The following is a 22,222-nucleotide window of genomic DNA, read 5'->3' on the forward strand; positions in this document are numbered from 1 at the left end:
AAGTGAGAGTATTTGTGCAGCTTGAATGGTGGAGAACGCATTCAAATATCCAATAAGTGTCCCAGAGATGTGACTGCTCACACACCTGGAGTTATCTCAAAGCCCGCTGTTTACATTTCTTCAGAAAAATGTCTGAGAGGAAAAAAAACAGCGTAACAAGACGAGCTGCATGTTAATGTATTAAGAAGTTAGATTTTCAATGCAGGTATGTCTTAGATATTGCGCCACAGGCTGAGCATCCACTTTATTAGAATGTATTTTGGGGAACAAACTCCTCTTAAGTTGAAATACTATTCTTTATTATGTTTGCAAGCAGAAAATAACAGAATCAGTCCATTGAAACAAACAGATAGAACTATTGTCTACATTGCACATGTACGTGTTCACCTCTTGAGCATCCACCATTTTGTCATACCACAGTACAAAAGAAACTAGTAATAGTTCTAAATAGCCAATCGACCTATTGCACCATAACTCACATGCGCTTGTCAAGGGAATGTTTGAGAGATTCTAAACCTTGAATTGCATGGCAACTCAAAAAGAAGCATAGAAACCATACACACAAAAGTATAGATGATTATTTAGTATATCAGTATAGCGGACAGTTAATGCAATAGTTCAGTGGTTTTCAATGTAATTTCTGATTGCCACATCTGTCATGTGCAGATTAGCAGACAATAATTTTGATGGGTTTACCTGTACTTGCAAAAGAATAGAAAATGTGCTGACCAGTGGTTCACTGGTTTATTTAGTTTCAAATGTCCATGTTTATTCATGGAATTCAGCTACTGCCCAATTTCAAGGCAACCAGTATTCTTTTTCTTACAGGGAAATGTAATTACTGTCTTTGGTAATTGAAGGTGCAATACAGATGTGGAAAACAGAAATGAAGTTGAAAAACAGTGAGTGTTCCTTTAACATACAGTACCGTGCAAATGCCAGAGACCACCCTTTATTTATTTAATTTCCAGCTGAAACTGTGGATGGATGGGGAAAGTCAAAAGAAAATAGGTGAGGAAAAAAACAGGAGTTTAAAATAAGTTCCAGTCTTGCTTCAGATCTGAAAAAAAATCTATAGGTGTTTCTGCCTATCCTTCCAACTCAAGGCTATGGGTCTGAGAGGATGTGTAGCTGTTAAATAGCTGTTACTGAGAAAGACTAAGAATTTTGCAAATCAAGCAATGAAGCTGCTGGTGTTTTCAGAACAATGGACTTGTCACCCCAGAGACCTGACATAAACCACATAAATCAATGGATGTGTTTGAGATTATTTGGACTGTGAGAAGCAGAAAATGCAACCAATTTATAAGACTGAACTTTGGAGAAGTGGAAAAATATCCCTGTAGATTTCTTTGAAAAATTGAAAGAACTCACCCAAAAAGAATTGAAGCTGTAACAAAGATAAGGGGTGGATGCCCTAACTACTGAAAAAAATATATTTAGTTGTTGAGGCTGTTGTGTAACTGTTTTGTTGGTGTTTATGCTGTTTTGTTTGTGTTTTTTCTATTTCCTGATACTGGAAAATGACTTAAGCAGTACTTAATGACCATTTTGACTGGACATTAAATAAATGAAAAATGTTTTTTGCACAGTACTGTATACCAATGGCCTGTGAAATGCTTCCAGCATTTCAACAGTCTCAGAAGAGTAAAACCTTATTGTATAGGAAACATATACAGGAGAGTATGCATGTGATGAAGATGAGGATGAAATAGCTGGACAGTCAGGAGGTTTTGCCTGGAGTGGATTTGCGATTGTTGAAAAACAAAATAAAACTATCAAGAGCTTATTGGAAAAATCATCATTGCTTTTTCATGAATCATTACAGACCTGTTTTACCAGGCATGGAAAAAGTTAGTAACTCTACAGAGATGAGATATTGTTGTAGGTATTTAAGAAAAATACAAGACATCTGCACCCTTTGTGGATTTTTTTAAGAAGGCACTACATGCAGCTGAACTCCTCATCCACTGATCCGCATTCACCTACTTCACTACATTGACAGAATCAGGCACTATCACTACAGCCACCTGTAGCAACCTGTAGATGGGTAAAACAAAGTTATACCATAGCAATATTTAATAAGAGAATCTCAAATATAATCAGTTTACATTATGTAGCAGGAATTGAGCTCAGTTCACTGAAAAGTAATAAATCCCCTCATAAAGTAGTCATCAAAGCAATCCCCAAAACCCTACTCTCTACTTGAGGAAATACAAAGCTGGATGTCATGGATGCTAAATCTTCTGCATTGAAAAGATAATAGCCAAAAGAGGCTGTTTGTTACATGCTGTCAATTTCCTGCAGGAAGCTTGCTGTGACTTGAGGTTTAAAAGAATATATAGATTTATGATGAGATTAAAAGCACACTCATTGTTTTTACAGGCATACAACTGTATAGTAGTTGCATTATCTTCATATTGAAAATATAAGAACACATCTTTTACTTTCTTTGACCGGGAGAAAACTGGTCTTTGGAATGCTCACTCCAAATTTCAAAGCATTAACATTTCAAAATAGATCACTTATAAAAACCCTAATTTATAAGGCTTAAAATATTACTTTTTGGCATAGACTGCTTCAAGCTTCATACCCTGCATGCAGATTGTCTACAAGGATTGTCAAGATTGCCAGGAAAATGCAAAGAAAGTAATGTGTGTTACAATTAGTCAATACAGCTTACAAATATGAGTGAAGAATGTAATATTTAGCTTAACTGTATGCTAAAGTAATAACTTTTGCCTATGCTTTATAAGTAGGACAGATAAGTATAAGATCAATCTTAAAACAATGCTGACAAAGTTAAGATTTAATGCATAGTGCTGGGCTTCTGCTTCATCAAAGCACAAACAGACCCCAAATTCTTTTAAGTGCATTTAACTAGACTGTTCAGCTAGTGAGTTGAATTTAAAGTTTAAATCTCAGCTATAGAAGCCTTCGGTTTTTATGGCACTGAAATAATGAAACTCCTCTGTGTTTCTGCTGTAAAAGTGAAAACTTATCATGGAGGTATATGTAAACATTCAAAAGGTCTAAAGGTAAGTGAAGACAAAATGTATTTGTTTATGGATGATGAAAATATGAGTTCCATAGGAGAGTACATTATAAATAGCGTATCTAGTTCAGAAAGGCAAATGCATGAATATATGTGTGTAAAATCTATAATTAAAGAATAAAATAGGATTAAAACAGATTTTAAGTTGTAAAAGGATGCATACTCATTTGAAGTAGTAAAACCAGTGGCTAAGCCACAAGAAAGTTGCCCTCTGTGACAAGTTAATGAAATCCATTCATTGCAAATTAAATATTTTAATAATAATTAATTATGTCTAGTTTCAAAGCCAATTTAATTTAAACAGATAACTATTATGGAAAATAAATAGTATCCTCAGAATTATCATTGCATTAAGACAATCCATCAATCAGAATGACAAACACTCTTCAGAGTGTCTTTGTTTCTTTCACATACAGCGAAATGTTCTACAACAACTCCAGAGCAGAGAATTATGAACAACAAAACCAAACAAAAGCAACCTGTATTCTGGAAAGAAAAAAAAAAATTAAATTTACAGTATTTTATACAATAAGACAAATACACAACTCTGATGTTAGAGCTACAAATTATATAAACATCTATATATTTTAAAAAAGTCATAAGAAATAAGCAATAACTTTAGTACACCAATTATAAATCAAGAAAAAGTGGAATAGAGAAGGCAATGATAGCTACAGTGCAAATGTTTCTCAGACAGAAACCTACTAAGATACGTTTACAGTACCAACAGTTCTTATTAGACACAAAAGTTTGCAGAACGGAAGAAAAATATGAAACACAATGAAAGAAGCGAAGCCCTCCTAGGAAATAGCTACCATAGTCCAATATTACTTGAATCACCTTAAATGGTTTCAGTGCAGGGAAAGCCCAAAGACAGCGTCCCATGACCTAAACTAAGCTTTAGCTTTTAACACTCTAATCATGCTAATTCAGGTAAACAAATCAGTCCGCAAATCTGCGAAAAAGTCCTTAAGGTCCTGCGGAGACAAAGTGGTGTCTTCTACCACTAACCATAATAAAGAATCTTACTGGTTAACACTAGACATAAAAATAGCTAAAAATGAAATTCATAGCTGTGTGATCAGTGCTGTAGAGATTTCTCATGCTAACGTCATTCACTCAGTTTCTTTCAGTCGCCCTCCAGCCACCTTTCAACCAACACTGTGTTAATCTAACGTGCTGCTGTGTAAAAGCCAGCACAGATTAGTGAAAGCATTAACACACAGGACTCCCACCCACTTCATACATTCTGACACATACATCCACACTAAATGATGTTGGCAGTGCAATGGACATACATTTGGTCAAGCAGGTTGAGTCCAGGATCCTAAAGCCCACAAATCTTTTCATAACGTTTGAGTGTGTGTACGCGCGTCCATTCCCAGGTCTAGAGGTGGTTAGGAGTTTAAAAGCCCACTCCAAGCAGCAGAGCCCTCCATAATGTGGTCATCATTTCATATTGTTTTGGTTATTAGTTTGGCACAAGCAGAGGGTTCCGGACTCAGCAAGGTGAAAGGGGTGAGGTTGAAGGTCAGTGATCAGACTGCAGTCTCCTGGTCCTCACGCTGGATCATCTGATAATGCTGACGGTTCTCCAGATACGCCGCCAGCTCTGCATCCTTCGCCTTCTCTGCACGGTGCTTTGGAGTGTCACCCTGGAAAACCAAACACATTGGACAGAAATGCACACTAGAGATTAAGGCTGCGTGACATTTCATTTGCTAATTATTATTGTAAAACTGGTCTTTGGAGTGTGGATACTGTAGTATGCTGTGAAATGCAAATGGTCCCCCTAATCAAGTAAAATGTTTTCACTGTGTGGTGTGAGTGTTTCTGTGGGTGTTAAGGTCATCACATTCCAAGTGTGTTCATATTTAGACACATTTTTTTGCCATCAGAACTATATACAACGTACATAGTGACAATTTTTTTTGTCTTCAAGTGACAATAAGATACCCACTACTCCTCACAAAATCACTGTATTCGGAAGCTGAAACTTCGAAAGTTTTTGCACACAGTTTAAATGTCGTAACACTTTAGGAGATGCTAGCACTACATGTTTGTCAAAAAGTTCTAGCTGCTGGGACACAGCAATAAATTGCAATAAGTTGAGTGAGTTCATGTCACCAGCGGAAGTTCACAAAACAGGATAAAATGATGCATTTTCAACATCCAAAGATTCAGGTTTTCTATAAAAGATGCCATCAGTTTTATTTGTATACATTTGCAAATAATTCAGGTCAGTCAGGTCTGCACCATATCACATTATTGATTCACCAATGCATTTTTAATATATTACCAGGTATACAGCAATTGCATTCTGTAGCATTTTGTCCATAGCATGCAGCCCTATTACAGATCAGATAACATTCTAAACTTTTACTGCTGCTTTGACCTGGAAAACACCCTAAAAACATTTTTACATTTACATCAGATGTTAAATCCTCTTTTCCCAACAGATTTACAAGAGACTATTGTAGGTCTATTGATGGCAGTGAAATTGAGCTGTCAAAAACGCACTTGGACAAAACAAACACATCCTTAAGCTGCATAGCACATCAGAATCAACATTTTCTCTGAAGGACTTCTTGATGAGAACATGCTGTCTGGTGAATTATTTGAGACTTCTTGAAAACATGTGATTCACCGCACTGTCTGGCACAACATCTATTCCTCTATTGCTTATCCAGCCGCCTGGCTCCCCCTTCCCTCCACATCACGTTTAATTGGTCCCTGCAGCTAGTGAGACATTGTTTAGTAATGAGACTCTTGGATAGAAGTCTCATCCAGCAGTTCCAGAATCTGGAACCCTTTATAATGCTACTTCCACATATTCTTACATCCAGCCCCAAACAAATGCTGATTACAAACAGCTGTATAATTCCTTTATATTAGCTTTCAACGTTATATGCAACTTGGTGTAAGCCGGGAAGATCACAAACGCATCATCAAGTCTTGCTGGGTGTAAATTATTCTCATCTGTGGCAGACTAGTGTCAACATAGATCCTAGATGTAGGATGCCATGAATGTAAAGATCATGCTAGGGATGTAAATGATTAACCCATTAACCATTACCTGACAAATAAACAATTGTTTGTCCAATGCTATTGGTTAAAAAGTGTTTATTAATTTGATTTCTTTTCTAAAATTCAACAGTTCCTATCTGAACACACAGGTTTGCCATTTAAGTTGAGGGGTGTTTTTGAATTGTACGTATGTGGGAGCAGTAAGCAATTGGTTGAACTAGATATACCTAGTAGAAAAATTATGAATGCAGCTTAAAATAGTGCTGTTCGGGACCAGAGGACAATAGCACATGCCCGACAGTGTATCATATTGAAACTAAATGGCTGCGAGTGATAAGACAGAAAATTCTTCTTATCCACGTTCTTTGAGAGAAAGTGTAATGCATAGTGGTGTGTGGAAATCACATATGGGTGTGCAAAACTACAGAGAAGACTGTTTCAAGAGCTGTTAAGGTACACTGTGCCAAAAGTGGCCCTAGTCATGGCATTTATATTTATTTTAACTTGGGCTAGTAATGAAAAGAAAATATATCTTCAGAACTTTAGAATACATACATCATTATATATTACAGTTATTTTGTCCATGTTTTAGAATTTGGTCATATGACTATGAACACCTCCATTTAAACAAAACTGGGTTTGTATGTAGGATATGTTGAATACTGTTTTGGGCTCTTTGCTTCAAATACATGGTGATGCCTGCATCTATGCACTTTATGGCAGGATTTTTTTACTCTAGTTACAAGGGTCATTGTATAATATGTCACAAAACTTAACATTTTCCCTGCATTGCCACACCTGATTCAAAACTACCCTGCACTGCCACAACTGATTCAAAACATCCACCATCGAGTTGCCAGCTTAATTGGTACACTGTATTTGTTTCTACACTCACTGGCCATTTTTCAGGCACAAAGAACTTTTAGGTGCACTTTCTAGGTTTACAGTTACTGAAAGGCCATCTGCTGTTAAACGTGTTTATCAGCCCCCTCTTTAACAAAGGACCACCATAAGACCACTGAAAGGCAGATATTATTTGCAGTGACACTACTAACGTACACTATATGGACAAAAGTATTGGAACACCTACACATTACACTTACACAAGCTTTTATGACATCACATTCCAAATCCATAGGCATTACGCTTTCTGCTTGTAGAAAGAGAAGCTGGAACAGAAAAGGGCCTTCCCCAAACTGTTCCCCCAAAGTTGGAAGCATACAATTGTCCAAAATGTCTTAGTATGCTGAAGCATTAAGATTTCCCTTCACTGGAACTAAGGGGTCTAGGCCAAACCCTGAAAAACAACCCATAGCATTATCCCTCCCTCAGCAGGTAACTAAGTCAGCAGAGTGTTGGTGACTTTTGTGCACTAGGCGCCTCGGAACTCAGCGACCCCCCTCTGTACCTTCACATGGTGTGTCACTTTGTGGCTGAGTTGCTGTGGTTCCTAAACGCTTCCACTTTTCAATAATACCACTCACAGATGATCGTGGAATCTAGGAGGGAAGAAATTTGGCAAACTGACCCGTTGCAATATCCTGTTACAGTACTTTGCACAAATTCAGTGAGCTCTTTAGAATGACTTATTCTTCCACAAATGTTTGTAAAGGCAGACAGCATGGCTAGGTGTTGATTTTATACACCTGTGGGAATGGGACTGAATGAAACACCTAAATTCAAAGATTAAGAGGTCTGTCTCAATACTTTTGTCCATACAGTGCAGTAGCGGCATGTTATTAGTTTCCTGTGCTGAAATTAGTGCATCAGGCACAGCAGTAGTGCTGGAATTTTTACATACTTTAGCGTCACGTTTTGCATTAAAAGAAGATGAACTACAGTCTCTAACTGAAAAAACTACAACGTGTAACATCAAGATAAGTGTGTGTAATGAAGTACACAGCAAGCATAAGTTAAACTTGGCATACTACAACAGAGAAAATGGCACTGCATGGATTTCCCAAGTCTGGAGCCGAGAACGTCTAGAATGGAGCTTAACAACCCAGCCAGTATATCAGATGTGCTCTGAGCCAAAACCAAAACATGGGCTGTCTAGGGGTGAATGAGTTCTCAGTTAGGTTTATGAACCACTGCTCTAGAGGAACGGCTTTGAGCAAAATCGCTCAGATACAGACTTCCCTGGCCCTCTCTGCATTATTGTCCATGAGGGTACTGCCAGAGCCACTGAATGGCTCTAAGTGCTAACGTAGGCAGGCCTGCTGAAAGGCAGAACGCTCTGGACTCTTCCGCTCAAAGCACAAACCTGCCCCAGTGTCGGCGGGGCACTACCTTTGTTGCGCACTACAAACGAGATTGCCTTTGTGTGCTGAAACAGAGTGGCTAGAGCTGAATTACATACAGTTCCCTCTTTCTGCTTATCGGTTTTTCAGGTAAAATGTCTGCTCTGGAATAACAAGGATGTGTGGCACACAATGGAGAACATTCACAATGAAGAAAAAAATCACACAGGAGAGCTTCCATTCAAATCAGCAAAAAAGAATTACAGCAAATTCAGACAGAAGAGCTCTTCCCAACTTGCAGACCACAATCCTACCCATTGTTTTAGTGAGCTTTTAAAAACTAGTGCTGAGGCTCTGTAACTGATAAAGAACCAAAAAAGACATAACAGCAGTAAAAGACCAGTATGAAAGAACATGCGGAATGTTCATTATCTCCAAGCTAAGACAGAGAGAGAGAGAGAGGGAGAGTAAGAGTGTGTAAGTAAGACAGAAAGAGAGAGAGAGAGACAGAGAGAGAGAGACCCAGAGAAAACGGGAGGCAGAGTAATGATTTGGTTTTAATGATTTGGCGCAGTAATGAGTAGTTGTGTATTGCTGTTTATGGTATTTAGGGCCAGTTTAAGGTGCTGGTAGGTGGGTTGAGGAGTCATGTCGGAGTCAGCTGCTCTGTCTAAGGAAAAGTGAGGGCTGCCAGGCCAGATGATGGAAACTGATCCCATCTGTCACGAGTGAATGCTGACTCAGATCTCAGAAGCTGACTCAGAGAGCCAAACGGAGAGTCAGAGAGGCTACCAGCTGAAGCCTGGAAGGCACATCAGTGCCCTCCCTGTCAGACAAGCCTAGAAACAGCACCAAAATTATAGGCCTCGCACAAAAGCAGTTTTTTCCCACCAGTCATTGTGCCAAACCACTGACGCACATAGGAAAGTTAAAGAGGATGATTAGAAAATCGCTTCCATCCTGAGCTCCAGAACAGATTTCACTTAGGTTCTCAGGTTATATACCATAGACCTGTGGAAAAGTAGGACAGCACTAATGAAAGATGTTCACTCTGGTGTTTTTCCACTCCACATTCAAAAACAAGTAATGACCCTAACGGGAACCAGTAGAACTTACGGTTCTAGTTCGTTTTCCATTCGCTTGAGAGACTGTCTGTAATTGTTGCACGAACCGTGATTAATTTAAATGTAGCTTTGGTCATTTTATTCCAGTCAATTTGGCTATTAGCTGCCTTATTTGACCATTACAGATAGCTTAACTGATTGGCTAATAATAAACAATACACTGCACTGTTCTGCATGCACACACTCACAAATGTCTATAATTACACAGTATCATGCATAGAATCAAGCAAAGCTGGACTGAAAACTTGAGCAAAAACACAATCTATGGAGGCTACCATAAATGATAACAGCATTAGAGTCAGTATTAGCTTCCTAACTAGCTTATGTCACCTTAGCAAATTCTTGACAAAGTAATTATTCTACAAATAGCTATTGACACATCAACATACAATTCAAGGTGACATTCTGGTGCACTTATTGGTCATACTGTTTGGTGACTTTATCTTCACCTAGAAGAGTAAAGAATTTGCTGATCTGTAATTGGCTTCAGTTGCAAGAGTTACCAAAGAGAGAGAAGAACACCCTTGAGTACCATTAGATCCTGTTCATACCAATTTTGAGAATGTACCCATAAGCATAAAAGTGGATCTTTGGTACTGGACTGGTGGCCAACAGAAAAAGCACAGTTCTAGTTTTCTGGTGCACAAGACTCCTGCACCTGAGCAGTGAAAAAATGCCCATTCTCTTATTTTGTTTCAATAGTAGAGATTTCCATGGGAGCTAGTGGTGTGGGTGATATGATGATGTGATTTTATTATCGTGATAAATTTCATCATGAAATGCTATTCTGAGTGCATTTGGGAACATTGTCAATACTTAAAAAACACTGAACAACTGTATGCTTCATTAAAAATAATTTTAAAAGAGGCTCCCAAGTGGCATAGCTGTCTACTGAAAGGGAGATTGCGAGTCTGAATCCTGATGATTCTGGGTATCCATGTGAGCATAACTGCTATAGTTTAACTGGCTGTAGTAAACTGTTAAATTGAAAAAAAAAATCATAATTTAAATGCATTTACATGTTTTGATAGCATTTTCAGTGTGGTACTACTGATGCAAAAGATCATGATATGTATTGTGCATAGTAAAAATGTCTGACTATTGTTAAGTATTATATTGACCATCCACAGGAATTAGTGATAACTAAGTTAGCAATCTTGCACACCTGTAAGTCTGTCTTCATAAGAGACGCTCCCGCCTCCACCAAGTAATGACAGATCGTCCTTTGACACATCGAGGCCGCCTTGTGCAACACCGTCTCGCCGCTGAAAAACAGACAGAGTGATATAGAGTTCAGCTAACCAGCCGGAATGATCACTGCAGAAGATAGAAGAGAGAAGCAAGCTATGTGCTGAGATTGTCCTGTAATTCATTAGCCTGTACTTCTCACAGACTACAACCCAGTAATGCTTGAAATCCAACTGGCAAAAGTACCATGACAGATGAAGGATCAAGCAAGAGATGATCTATATAGCAGAAAGTCCAGAAAAAGACTCTGTGGTTCTTACTTTTCTCTTTCTGTCACATCCAATATATCGGTGGGTGCTGTTGAAAATGGAAAAACAAAGTTTGTTACCAAGTCATAGGTATCCTAAGGTTAACACTGCCTTTTTTGTTTCTTGCTGTAAAAGCCCTCTGCTACCTTCTAGAGATGCTATTTGCAAAAGCACACATTATGTTGCAATATTATGCACTGTATACTGTATGTGTATTCTGTTGGTAGGCATAAAGTTTTTAAACTCACTGCATTTAAATATGCTACCAAACACAGAGATTGTTTACAAGCCATTGGAGCCATGCTCCTAACATCTGAATTACTATGATTTAACGCAGGTGTAGCTAAACTAGAGTGCATAGTAGTATAATTTGAAGGCAACTGGTTACACCTCAGCTTTTCCTGATGGCTATATTTAGGTGAGTTTTTCTTAGACACTACAGATACTTCAGTGCTACTCTTTTACGTTCATTTCCAATGTTTTATCACAATAGTCGTGAGGTTTGTATGTATTGACACAGTGTGTACGTATTAAAATCAAGAAATTGATTTCAGTGCATTTCAGCTCCAAGTCAGAAGGTCAGAAAAAACACTGGCATTAGGATATTTTCTATAGCCATTCTCTCCTAGTGTAAGCACAGTACATCTGTGCATTCATTTATATGAAAGAGACAGAGACTTTGTGATATGACATCCTTTGCATTATTCCTGAGGTTCAGCCACAAAGAATGGCACGGCAGTGATGGATTGTCATTTGGCTTGACTTGAACAATAGAGCAGCAGTGCAGAATGAATGTTTTTAAAAACGATCCTTCATGTCCAAGATGTTAGGTGATATGTCCTATAGGTAATGTTGAAATAGGCCGAATGCCTATTCACTTCAAAAGACAGTGCAAGGTGTGAAAGGTTTCACCGCAGAAATTTGTAAACTGTGAAGTATGAAAGGGCCTGAACACTGCTGAACAGACTGTATTGGATTGTATGTATTGGATTGACTCACTGTTCTCAATGATGTATTTGACAATTTCTTTGCTGGCTACATCCACTGCATGGTGAAGCAGAGTGCAACCTGCTGAATCCTGCATGCACAGGTCCGCTCCCTGCTTATGTAGCTCCATCAGCTAGAGAGACAAGATAAATAGGTAAACATATGTACATACACAAAAGCACATCAGGGCTGCACAGTAGAGACAAAATACAATACTGTGTAAGACTGCTACATAATGCAACTGTGATGTGCCACATCAAGGATAGATTAGTGAATTATTTTCCAGCATCATTTTTAACCAGAATGGTTTTTGAACCACATAAACCCTTCATGCTCTCATTTGCATACTGCTAATTGTAATATTGTGATAATTAATGAATGATTTATTGAGCAGCCCATGTCGTTATAGAAGAATTGCACTAAACATTTGATTACTGTATCTAAATACTTCTACGCTTACACCTTATCCTTAACCTCAATGTTTCCACTTTTTAGTTTTTGGTCACATTATCATAAACAATTCAAAATTTAACTGTGAACTAAACATTTGTTTGACCAAAAAAGTTATTGTAATTGCATTCATGTCCAATAAACAGCAGTTTCCTGTGGGTTTATCATTTAAGTACAAAATTTTTACCTTTTTCTTTGTACACGTTATCTCTAGGTGATGTCGTTAGAAAACACGATATCAATTTTTATAGCTAGGCTGATGACACACAATTATACATTTCCATTCCTATTGACAATTAAGACTCTGGTGACAGGCGTACCAGCTATGTGCCAAATATTTCTTTGTGGATGTCACAAAATTAGATATAACTAAATCACGAAAAAACTGAAATACTGATCATTGGTACTAAAAGTCAGAGAAAAATGCTTTATGAGAAGCTAGGTTCTTTAGCTTTGTATACCAAACCTGAAGTACGAAATCTGGGTGTAATCTTAGACTCTGAGCTCTTCCCGCATTCTCTGAGTTTTATCCCGCATGTAAACCAGTCACTAAAGCTTTTTATCATTCAAGAAATTTTTTTCAAAGCGAAGCAGATAAACTTGTTAATGTATTTGTTACAAGCAGAGTTGGTTACTGTAATGCTCTTTTTACAGGACTTCCTAAGAAAACAATCCATCCTCTACAACTCGTACAAAATGCAGCAGCGCGCATCCTAACACAAACAAAAAAGAGAGCTCATATCATTTCCATTTTGAAAGAACTGCTGGCTACCTATATCTTTTAGGATGGATTTTAAAGTTCTGCTACTAGTTTTTAAGGCTCTAAATAACCTAGCACCCACTTACATTAAGGAATGTCTGTCTGTTTAGGTTCCAGCATGTGATTTTAGCTCTGTGGATACTGACCTTCTGCGAATACTTTTCGTAACATACAGAAAACATGGAGAGACCTCTTTCAGCTATTATGATTCTAAACTGTAGAACTCAATTCCATCTTTTATTAGACAGTCAAGTTTAGAGCTCAGTACATACTATTAAGAAAAATTTTAAATTTATTATTATTATTATTGACGACTTTATTATTAAGTCTATGAAAACAATAGTTATGCCCTTTAACAACCCATTTGCACCTCATAAAAACTTCTCTTTTGTGGTGGTGCAAGGCGTCTAAAGGATTCCTCTTCCACAGATGTCTTCTACACATCCTACAAACACACATGAATGCTCTGCACCACATCATTACTGTATGGGTCTGTTCAGCTTAATCTTCCGCTAGCACTATAAGAGCAGCCAAATTAAAAGCAAAGTGCTTTCTCTTTCCTGGCCTGATGGTAAGCCTTTCTCTTTCCTGGCCTGATGGCGATAGTGATACTGATAGCAAGTGCGTTTGGAAGCAGAGAGCATGTTCGATGATGAATGCTGTGAGAGAGCTGAAGAGATGAGTCTAATCCACAGTGATGGAGAACTATTTGTACTCCTTAGTGTGGTGATTACAGGCACAGTAGCTGCCACTGGTGTGTGTGTGTGTGTATGTATGTATGTGTGTGTTTGCACGGGTGTTCATCGAATGCTGATGCTGGTCATTTATTACAAGAGACCGCAACAATGGTTCAAGAGCTATCGTGAGGATTCCCTCCCTTTGAAAGATGTATGATTTGAGCCAAATGTTCCATGAGTCATAACAAGTACCTGTACACCAGTCGTGATGAGCAGAGTCAGGCTCTGTTCTGGGCCATTACATGCAGTTTATCTATAGCAACAGGTGAAACATCTTGATTAGCATTTAAAACCCTCTTCATGCTTGCCACTCTGCACCACAGCATTGTGGGTAGATGAAAAGGGCTTGAGTGGGTCATTAAGAGTAAGTGGGTCTCACTCAACGGAAAGCCTCTATTATTACCATGGAAACCAAGACCTAGTGTAAGGTCAAGGGCGCATGCAAGATGCCTTTTATTTATTTATTTATTTTCATGGTTCCGCCTCCGTGCTGAGAGACACTTGACATTTAATGACAAGGTCAGTGCAGGACTAAAAAGGAGAGGATATCATTTTGCAAGGGAAGATTTACACCAGTGGGGTGAGAACATTTTACTGCAAAAACTAATTTGCTTCGTGCTCTCATCTTCTCTCTGCTCTTTATAACTTAAGACTTCACTTCCCTAGCTCTCTGCATCCTACCACCTGCAGGTCTCTGATGACTCACCCACTAGGGTCTCAATTCACACGTGAAATGATGAAGGGGAGCTTTATTATGTGGTGAGGAGAAATGCTTTCAGCTCAGAGTGAATTCCAGTAGGAGTACAACCATTATAATTCAGGTTAGGCTCACTACTAAGAGAAAGAATGTGGAGACTGGGGGTCCACACTTCAATGACAAATGAAGCAGGGATAAACCAGTGTAAGAAGGCTCACAGATGCCTTTTATCTGAAGAAAATTGTGATGTTTTAATAATGGACTAGTTTAAATGTTTCAAAATGATTTTAAAGTGTAGTGGTGAGTGTAACGCAATCAATCAATGCACTGCAAACAAGACAGCCCTTCTGGGCAAACTCACTGTGCGTTCTTACGTTCTTGTGCCAGTAAAAACACTCAGTACTCAAGAAGGTGACAGAGGACAAATCAGAGCGAGATCTACTGTCATTCTCAACAGCTGAACGTGGACAGTAGAGAAATGATTTGCTTTACCTGTTCTGTTGGAATGAAAAGGCGATAATTTAGCATAACACTTTTGCGTGAGACTCAACCACCCGTCCGCTATGGCAGTTGAGAAAGCATGCTGGTGGTACAAGACCACTTGGGCAGGCTTGGCTTTCTCTATAGTGCCCTTTGCTGTGGCACTCAAAATGCAGCTCACACTTGCATTGCTTTACGAATAGCATTGTGACAAATTTTTGAACGCAACAATGTACGAAACCGTGTCTGTAGCTCGAAGTGTCTGTGTGCTGATGTGAAGTATGTTACTGGCCTAACGCTTTAAATGTCTAAATAATGTCAATTCTTACGTATAAGAAAGGACATTATAAAAACTGCAGTGAGGGACAGTAGGACAAGAGCAGTGAGCTTAATGATTTAAGCTCAGGGTCTTATGGAGAAGGGGGTGAAAGCAGAGTTTTCGGTTCCCAAAATTTTACATTTCAACTGAAATGCACTCTGTAATGATTTAGAAATTTGTTTTTGACCATGTTGGACAGTTGTTTTAGCTTTATTATCCAGATCCTTGGCTGTGAAGTAAAACTATGACTATGAAGTTACTTAAACAGTAGACACAGTTAATTTAAATTTAATATTCATATAGGTAAATCATGCAGGAATTGCTGTTTTTTTATACAGAGTCCCCTATTTTAATGAACCAAATGTAATTAGACAACTATCTACTTAGTCATTCATTTGCCAGCTATGTCACTGTTTCATGCGTAAAAGAGCTAACAAAAGGCAGCGAGATGGTTCTAGATGGGCCATTTGAATCTGGACTCTGAGGACTGAACATGTTTTGATAGCAATGAAGTTAAGCAAGATTGCACTGATGACCTAAGCAAACAGCAAATGATCTGGTAGATGAAGGAAGACCACAGTTGCAGATGTAGTACTTTAAATTGTGAAGGAAAACCCCTGTTCAAATGTTGAAGAGATCAAGAACATTCTCCAGGATGTAGATACAGATGTGTCATAGACCACCATGAAGAGAAGAATCAGCATGACCTAACAGAGTTTACCACAGGATACAAATCACTGGCACGTCTCAACAAGCCAGATTACAGTTTGCTGGAACTTACATAAAAGCTCTGTGGGTTTCTGAGATAAATGGACAAGACTGACCTGTACCAGAGTGATGAGAAGAAGAAAGTGTAAAGAAAAAAAAATCTCACCATCAAAAGCTTGCCACCCCATCTGGGAAGCATGGTGGTACAGGAATGGGTGCCAGTAGAGCAATTGTTTTTATTGATGATGTGACTGCCAATGTTAACAGTGGGATGAATTCTTAAGTTTATAAAAGCATCATAAGTGACTGCTCAAATCCACCTAAATGCGTTAAGATGGATGGTGCTCTACCTTGCGGCAGGCCAATGACCTCAAACATACTTCTAAGGCAACTGTGTTTTTCAGGGTCAACAAAATTGAAATGTTCATCACTGGCCAAGTCAATCATCTAACCAGAATCCTAGTGAGAATGTATTTCACTCATTGAAATCAAAAGTGAAAGGTCTGAAGAGAAAAAAAGGCCAAAAATAAGTAGGAACTGAAAACCTGCATTATAGGCCCTTTTACCTTGTGACTACTTGTGTCTACATTTTTTAATAAAGCATAGAGTACAGAATTTAGGAATGGATCTTGGTTACAACTGATGTTGGGGATAATGATGATGTAAAGGACAGCATTTTTAATTACAGTGATGCTAATGTATTTCTGCTGTCTGACAGTCTTGACAGATGTATACTTTGGCACTTTCACACCCTGTCATCATTGCTTGCTGTGTGTTGTTTTATGTATTAATATGCTGATATAAAATTTAATAAGTAGTTATCTATGATCTTAGGCTGTCTCATTTTTCTCTCTATCTATGTATTTTTTTTCTCCAGCAGGCCTACTGCAGATAACTGAAATGTCTGGTGCTAGGGCTGAAGACCGTCACTGTTGATTAGCATTAGCATTATGAATATATTTTCTATGGGGAAAACTGATTACTTCTATTATGCCAATTAGCTCTGCTCCTCCAGAGAGCTGAATGTGTTTTCTGTGGTTCTTCTTACCTTCTGATGGTCCTTGTTCTTCACACACTCAATTAGCACGTCTGCCGACGCTGCAAGCAGAGAACAGACAGGAGAGAAAGACTTTTATTTTGGATTTTTGCATTCATTTAACTTCTATTTAAGAAAGCTAACCGTAACTAATTGATGATGGCAGGTAAACAAATTTAGCCTGACATTAACCTGAAAGCTAAGAATGACTAAGTGATGTAAGCCCTGAAAACTATATTACATTTATCCAATTAAAGCTAGCCATGAAGCTAAGCGCTTTTTTTTTCCAAAGAGCACTGCTGAGATTGGGAAAAATATGGATTCTAAATTAAAGAGAGAATACACTGCGACAGGAATAATTTCTTAACTAATGATTACCTCATGTGACATCTCAGTTATTCAAATCCTGACTTGCATGCATGCATGCATAAATGTGCATTTGTAAAATATTCAGCTATTCTGAGTTTCACAAGCAGACTTGCATTTGTTTAACGTTCTGGAGGCAGAGGGCTTGGAAACAGAGTGGGGGGAAATAAGATTTTAATTAGCGGTGGTAATCACATTAGGGCACGCTGCCTCTGCGGCTTGTGTCTCAGTATGTTAAATCTGGGTTCAAAGCTTCAGGGTGCCCTTTGTAGATTACCCCTCCTAATCCACCAATCTCTGTGTTTGCTTCGTAAACTGGGAGGGAAAAATAGGAAAAATCCCGGCATGGATATTGGAGCTAACGTGGCTATACAGCTCAGTCCGTGCCTGCGTCTGAAGATACGCCCGCTCCAATCCTGCCTTCAAAACTCTGCCTCCTCGAGTTAAAGAGGCTACTTTCCCTCTTGGTTCAGAAGAGAGTACACAGTGCCAGGTTCAACAAATGTATTCCTTTTCTGCTTCTGCCAGGAAGCTTTTGGAAGGCGAAATGCTAATTCAAATCAATGAGTGATGATAACCTCGGTCTGCCTGGTTGAGCCTTGAAGGCCACGAGAGTTCTTTCCTTCTCCTCTCTCTCCATTCTCTCTCCCCCAGCGGCAAGATAGCAGAAGAACACAGCAGGGCTTTGGCACCTGGCTTTCTCTCAGCTTGGCAGCGGCTCGTTAAAGAGAGGGCGAGTGAGCGTTTGACACTCAACACCTACCTTCCTCTTTACTGGCTTTGGAAATCGATTGGCCCGAGCCAAGCCTCTCCACAGAGCTGCTTTTATTCTGTCTGCGCCACGTTTTACACTCAGAGAAAAAGAGTGAGAGGAGATCTGACACACACTGACTCGGCATTACACACCTACTAAACACTAGCGGAGAATGTATCTCTCTTGCGCTCACTGACTTTTTTTGGATGGCTGGTTGATATGTGTATATGTGGACTGTGGAGTGTTTACCTGGGCTGCCATAGCTCAGAGCATTCTTTTCTGGCCTGCAGGAGACACAAAGACAAAAGGAAACATTAATAACAGTTTTACAGAGAGAGATATACCAAAAATTCACTGAGCACAAAATTATTCACTGGGCTACACAAGCTATTGTGAATGCATAGTGGCAAAAGCTTTAGTTCACAAAGCACAATCCCACTGCTTTCTATGAATTTGTGTATTTGTGTCAACTGACAGAATGCAAACTAATCCCAGCTGGCTGCTCCTCTTGGAAGGGCACTCACTTCTCAGCTTTATACATGCATCTGTTATCCACGTCAGTAAGGCTCAACAAGTAACCAACACTTCAGCCAAGAGTTATTTAAAAACAATGCCATCCAAACTCCAATCCAGATACAAACCAGAGACCATACAAATTCAACACCCAGATCCAAACAAACGTCTATACAGATTCAACCCCAGAGCCAAACCAAGAGCTCATACAAATGGGACTCCAGATTCAAACAAATGTTCATCCAAACAAGAGCTCAGACAAATTCAACTCCAAGAGTTCATACAAACTCAACCAGTGACCAAAACAAGAGCTAATACAAATTCAATCCTAGATTCAAACCAAAGTCTGTACAAATTCAATGCCTCATCCAAATGCAATTCCAAACCAGAGTCCAAGTAAATGCAACCCCAGATCCAAACTTCTCACTGTCCAAACTCAGCTCCAAACCAAAGTCTATACAAATTAAATTCTAAAACCATCTCAGAGCTTTTCAAACTGTAGTCAGTCGAATCCCATGAAGAGCCTGTCCAAACTCAACCTGGAGGTAGTCCAAAACATGATTAGTTCTGAGAGATGTTAGTTCTGAAGAAAAGAGGACATCAGTGACTGTTTGATTAATGAGTATGACTGTCCTGGAGTCTCTGGCTTTGCCCTTAGACCCGAACAACTTCTCCACCCATAGCAGTCATAGAAGTATCTCTCTCTCTCTCTCTCTGTCACAGACACGCACACACACACACACCTCCAGTGGAACATTTATCCACTCACTGCCTCAGTAGGGGGGTGCTGTATGGCCTGCTCTCCATCTGCGCTAGACAGGGTGCTATTTGAGTCATGCGCTCACAAACACACATACAAACATACACACAAAACACAGCTGGAGCACAGCAGGTTTGGTCGGACAAACAGGTCATCAGCGGCTGATTGTTATTTTTTAGAACCAGAGATAAGACAATTAGTCTGAAGAGCTGCAAATCATTTCCAGGGAGCTTTCAAGTAATGCTGTCAAAATACTGTACTGTGCATTGTAAAGTACAACAGTGTCAGTCCAAACTTTGTAAACATTTAGCTTTTTCCCTTGCCTTAGCCTTTTCAGTTTTTAATACGACAATATTATATAATTATATAACAACAGTTTGGAATACTTTGGGAAAATTTTAACTTTTATAAATAGAAATTTTGTCAAAGGAAAAAGGCAAAACCTCTTCATATCAAGGAAGAAATTCCAAAGGAAAAGAAGATGTCTCCAAACTTTTGACAACATAATAGAAAAAAAAAAAACATTTGAGAACACTTTTTTGAGAAAAGAATTTTCTCAAAGAATTTGAGAAAAACAGTCTATGTTATTCTGACTATAATGATTTGTTTGTTCGATCACAGGAATGCTCTGAATCACCAAAACACCCACAAAGCCCTTACTGGGAACAACTGAAATTGGTCAGGATACACGCACACACTCTCACACAAAATCAGTAACGCAGTGTCCAAACACTGTGCTAATGATTAACAAGCAATCTATTTTGCAGTTCCACCAGCTCTGTCTCTTTTATTTATTATGAGTTATCTCTGCTTGTCTTTGATGAAAACAGCAGCATCTGCAAGAGCAAAATAATAAAGAAAACTTCAATGGAGGAGAATGGAAGTGAATCAGTAAGAAACAGCAAGAGTAAAAACAGTGAGGAAGAAGGAAAACTTTATTTGCAAGTAGGCAGTGTTGTGTTAATGGCGATTAAGGGGAGAAATAGCCCCTGCTGACAGTCGCCTTTCTTGATGAGGGTCTCCGCATGCACACAGCATCTCCCTTGAACAAGCAGAGCTTGTCTCGATAAAATTTTGATCAAAGCAGCAGCGTGCCTTGTCAAAAGCATCAGTTTGAAAGGCACAGTGACAGTGATGCCAGTAATCTGCTCCCTACTGAGAGAAAGATGTGAAGGAGGGGATGAGGAAAGGGAGAGGGAGAGAGAGACAGGTATTTCTAAAACCAAAAATACCCTGCGGAGAGCAGACGAGATGCACATTAGCAGCGATGAAGCTTTGAAACACAAATCTCCTGCTTTCCCTGAACACGGTGTCTTCCAAACCTGCTTTGGAGAAACCATGCACAGGACATTCAAATGTTTTCCCTCCTCTAACACATCTATGCAGGGTTTGTTAAAGGAATACAACCACGTCTATGCCTTTCCCTGACATTACAGTATTTTTTTTCTGTAATGAAGTAGTATAAGAGTTTTACACTACAGTTTTAATCCTTTAATGACATTACAGTTACTGACTTATGCCCTTTTCAAGCAGAATTCGTTTTACCTTGAGAGGTGCTGTAGATTTAGTGATTACCAATGATATGTGTGATTTTAATCCAGTACGAAAGTCTGCTTAGTAATAATTTGAAAGAATAAACAATCATTTGAAGCATTTAATCCTGCTAGCATGAATCTGAGATAAAAACGGCTTTAAGAATTCTGTAACTTGCCAATGGCTTCTAAGCTCACCGGACAAAAAAAATCAGTCACCTGTAAACGTACCCAATAGCGTGTAATACGTCCATGAGCACGAATAACAGCTGTGATTCGATTTGGCATGGACTGGACAAATTTCTGGATGTAGGCGACGTCAGTGTTCAACGAATTGCGCAGCTCGGCCAGACTTCGTGGATGCCTTCCCTGGCGTCTTACCCGTTCTTCCGGGTAGCCCCACAGATGTTCAAGAGGGCTGAAATCTGGGGATTTTGTGGGCCAGTCCAGATGTGTGAATGCTCCTAAATGTTCGTCATGCCAATCAGTCACATTTGCAGCCCTGTGAATGCAAGAATTGTCATCTTGGAATACAGGGATAGGAATGTTATGTTCCTCGGTAAGAAGGTGAGCAAAACTTGGTTTTCCAGCAGCTCAATGTAGGCATTGTGGATCAAATTTACTGTCACCTCAACCAAAGGACCCATTTCCGCATAATTAAAACACCCCCAGAACATCACAGAGCTCCTCCAGCCTGAACCACATCTTGCACACAGTCCTCATTAAAGGCTTCATGAGGTCTACAATGAACACGATGCCTAGTATTATTCACATAAGGCAGAAGTGAGATTCATCTGACCAGCTAACACGTTTCCAATCATGAACAGTCCAATTCTCTTTGCCTTCTGTAACCGGGCAACTTTGTGAGCAGAAGTGAGCAAAGGCCTCTTGCGTGCCACTCTGCTCCATATGTTCATGGTATGATATTTCCCTGCAGAGTGTTTTTTCAAAAACTGGTTGTGAAGAACCTGCACTAACTTCTAGTAGCAATTTTAGCCTGGAAAAAAGCGATTTTTATTCCCATCAGTGAAATACACCGGTGGTCCCTGTCCATCAGTTTTGTCTTCAATAAACCTGCAAATTCAGCTACTTCCTTCCCACTATGGCCTTTGGCATGTCCAAATGCAATCACTCCTTTCTGCCAATCATTAACATCTGCTTTGCGACCCATTTTTGACACA

The 22,222-nt window shown here is 39.1% G+C and overlaps 1 protein-coding gene across 14 annotated transcripts in view; it reads right to left on the reverse strand.

The window, feature by feature from the left end:
- Nucleotides 1-277: 277 nt before the first annotated feature.
- Nucleotides 278-22,222, reverse strand: part of dgkza (diacylglycerol kinase, zeta a) — a 194,775-nt gene continuing 172,830 nt past the window's right edge. For 13 of the 14 annotated variants that reach the window (XM_036583985.1, XM_036583983.1, XM_036583984.1 and 10 more), the window contains 6 exons: nucleotides 18,486-18,520; nucleotides 17,129-17,178; nucleotides 11,942-12,062; nucleotides 10,955-10,991; nucleotides 10,612-10,711; nucleotides 278-4,710 (listed from right to left, as the gene is read on the reverse strand). In XM_036583985.1, coding sequence (XP_036439878.1) covers nucleotides 4,594-4,710; nucleotides 10,612-10,711; nucleotides 10,955-10,991; nucleotides 11,942-12,062; nucleotides 17,129-17,178; nucleotides 18,486-18,520 — 460 coding nt within the window. In that variant the 3' untranslated portion in view covers nucleotides 278-4,593. Of the gene's footprint in view, nucleotides 4,711-10,611; nucleotides 10,712-10,954; nucleotides 10,992-11,941; nucleotides 12,063-17,128; nucleotides 17,179-18,485; nucleotides 18,521-22,222 lie in introns of those variants that run through there. The other variant, XR_005008007.1, reaches the window with a different exon arrangement.

Source organism: Colossoma macropomum, unplaced genomic scaffold (genome assembly GCF_904425465.1).
Source record: "Colossoma macropomum unplaced genomic scaffold, Colossoma_macropomum, whole genome shotgun sequence".
NCBI lineage: Eukaryota > Metazoa > Chordata > Actinopteri > Characiformes > Serrasalmidae > Colossoma > Colossoma macropomum.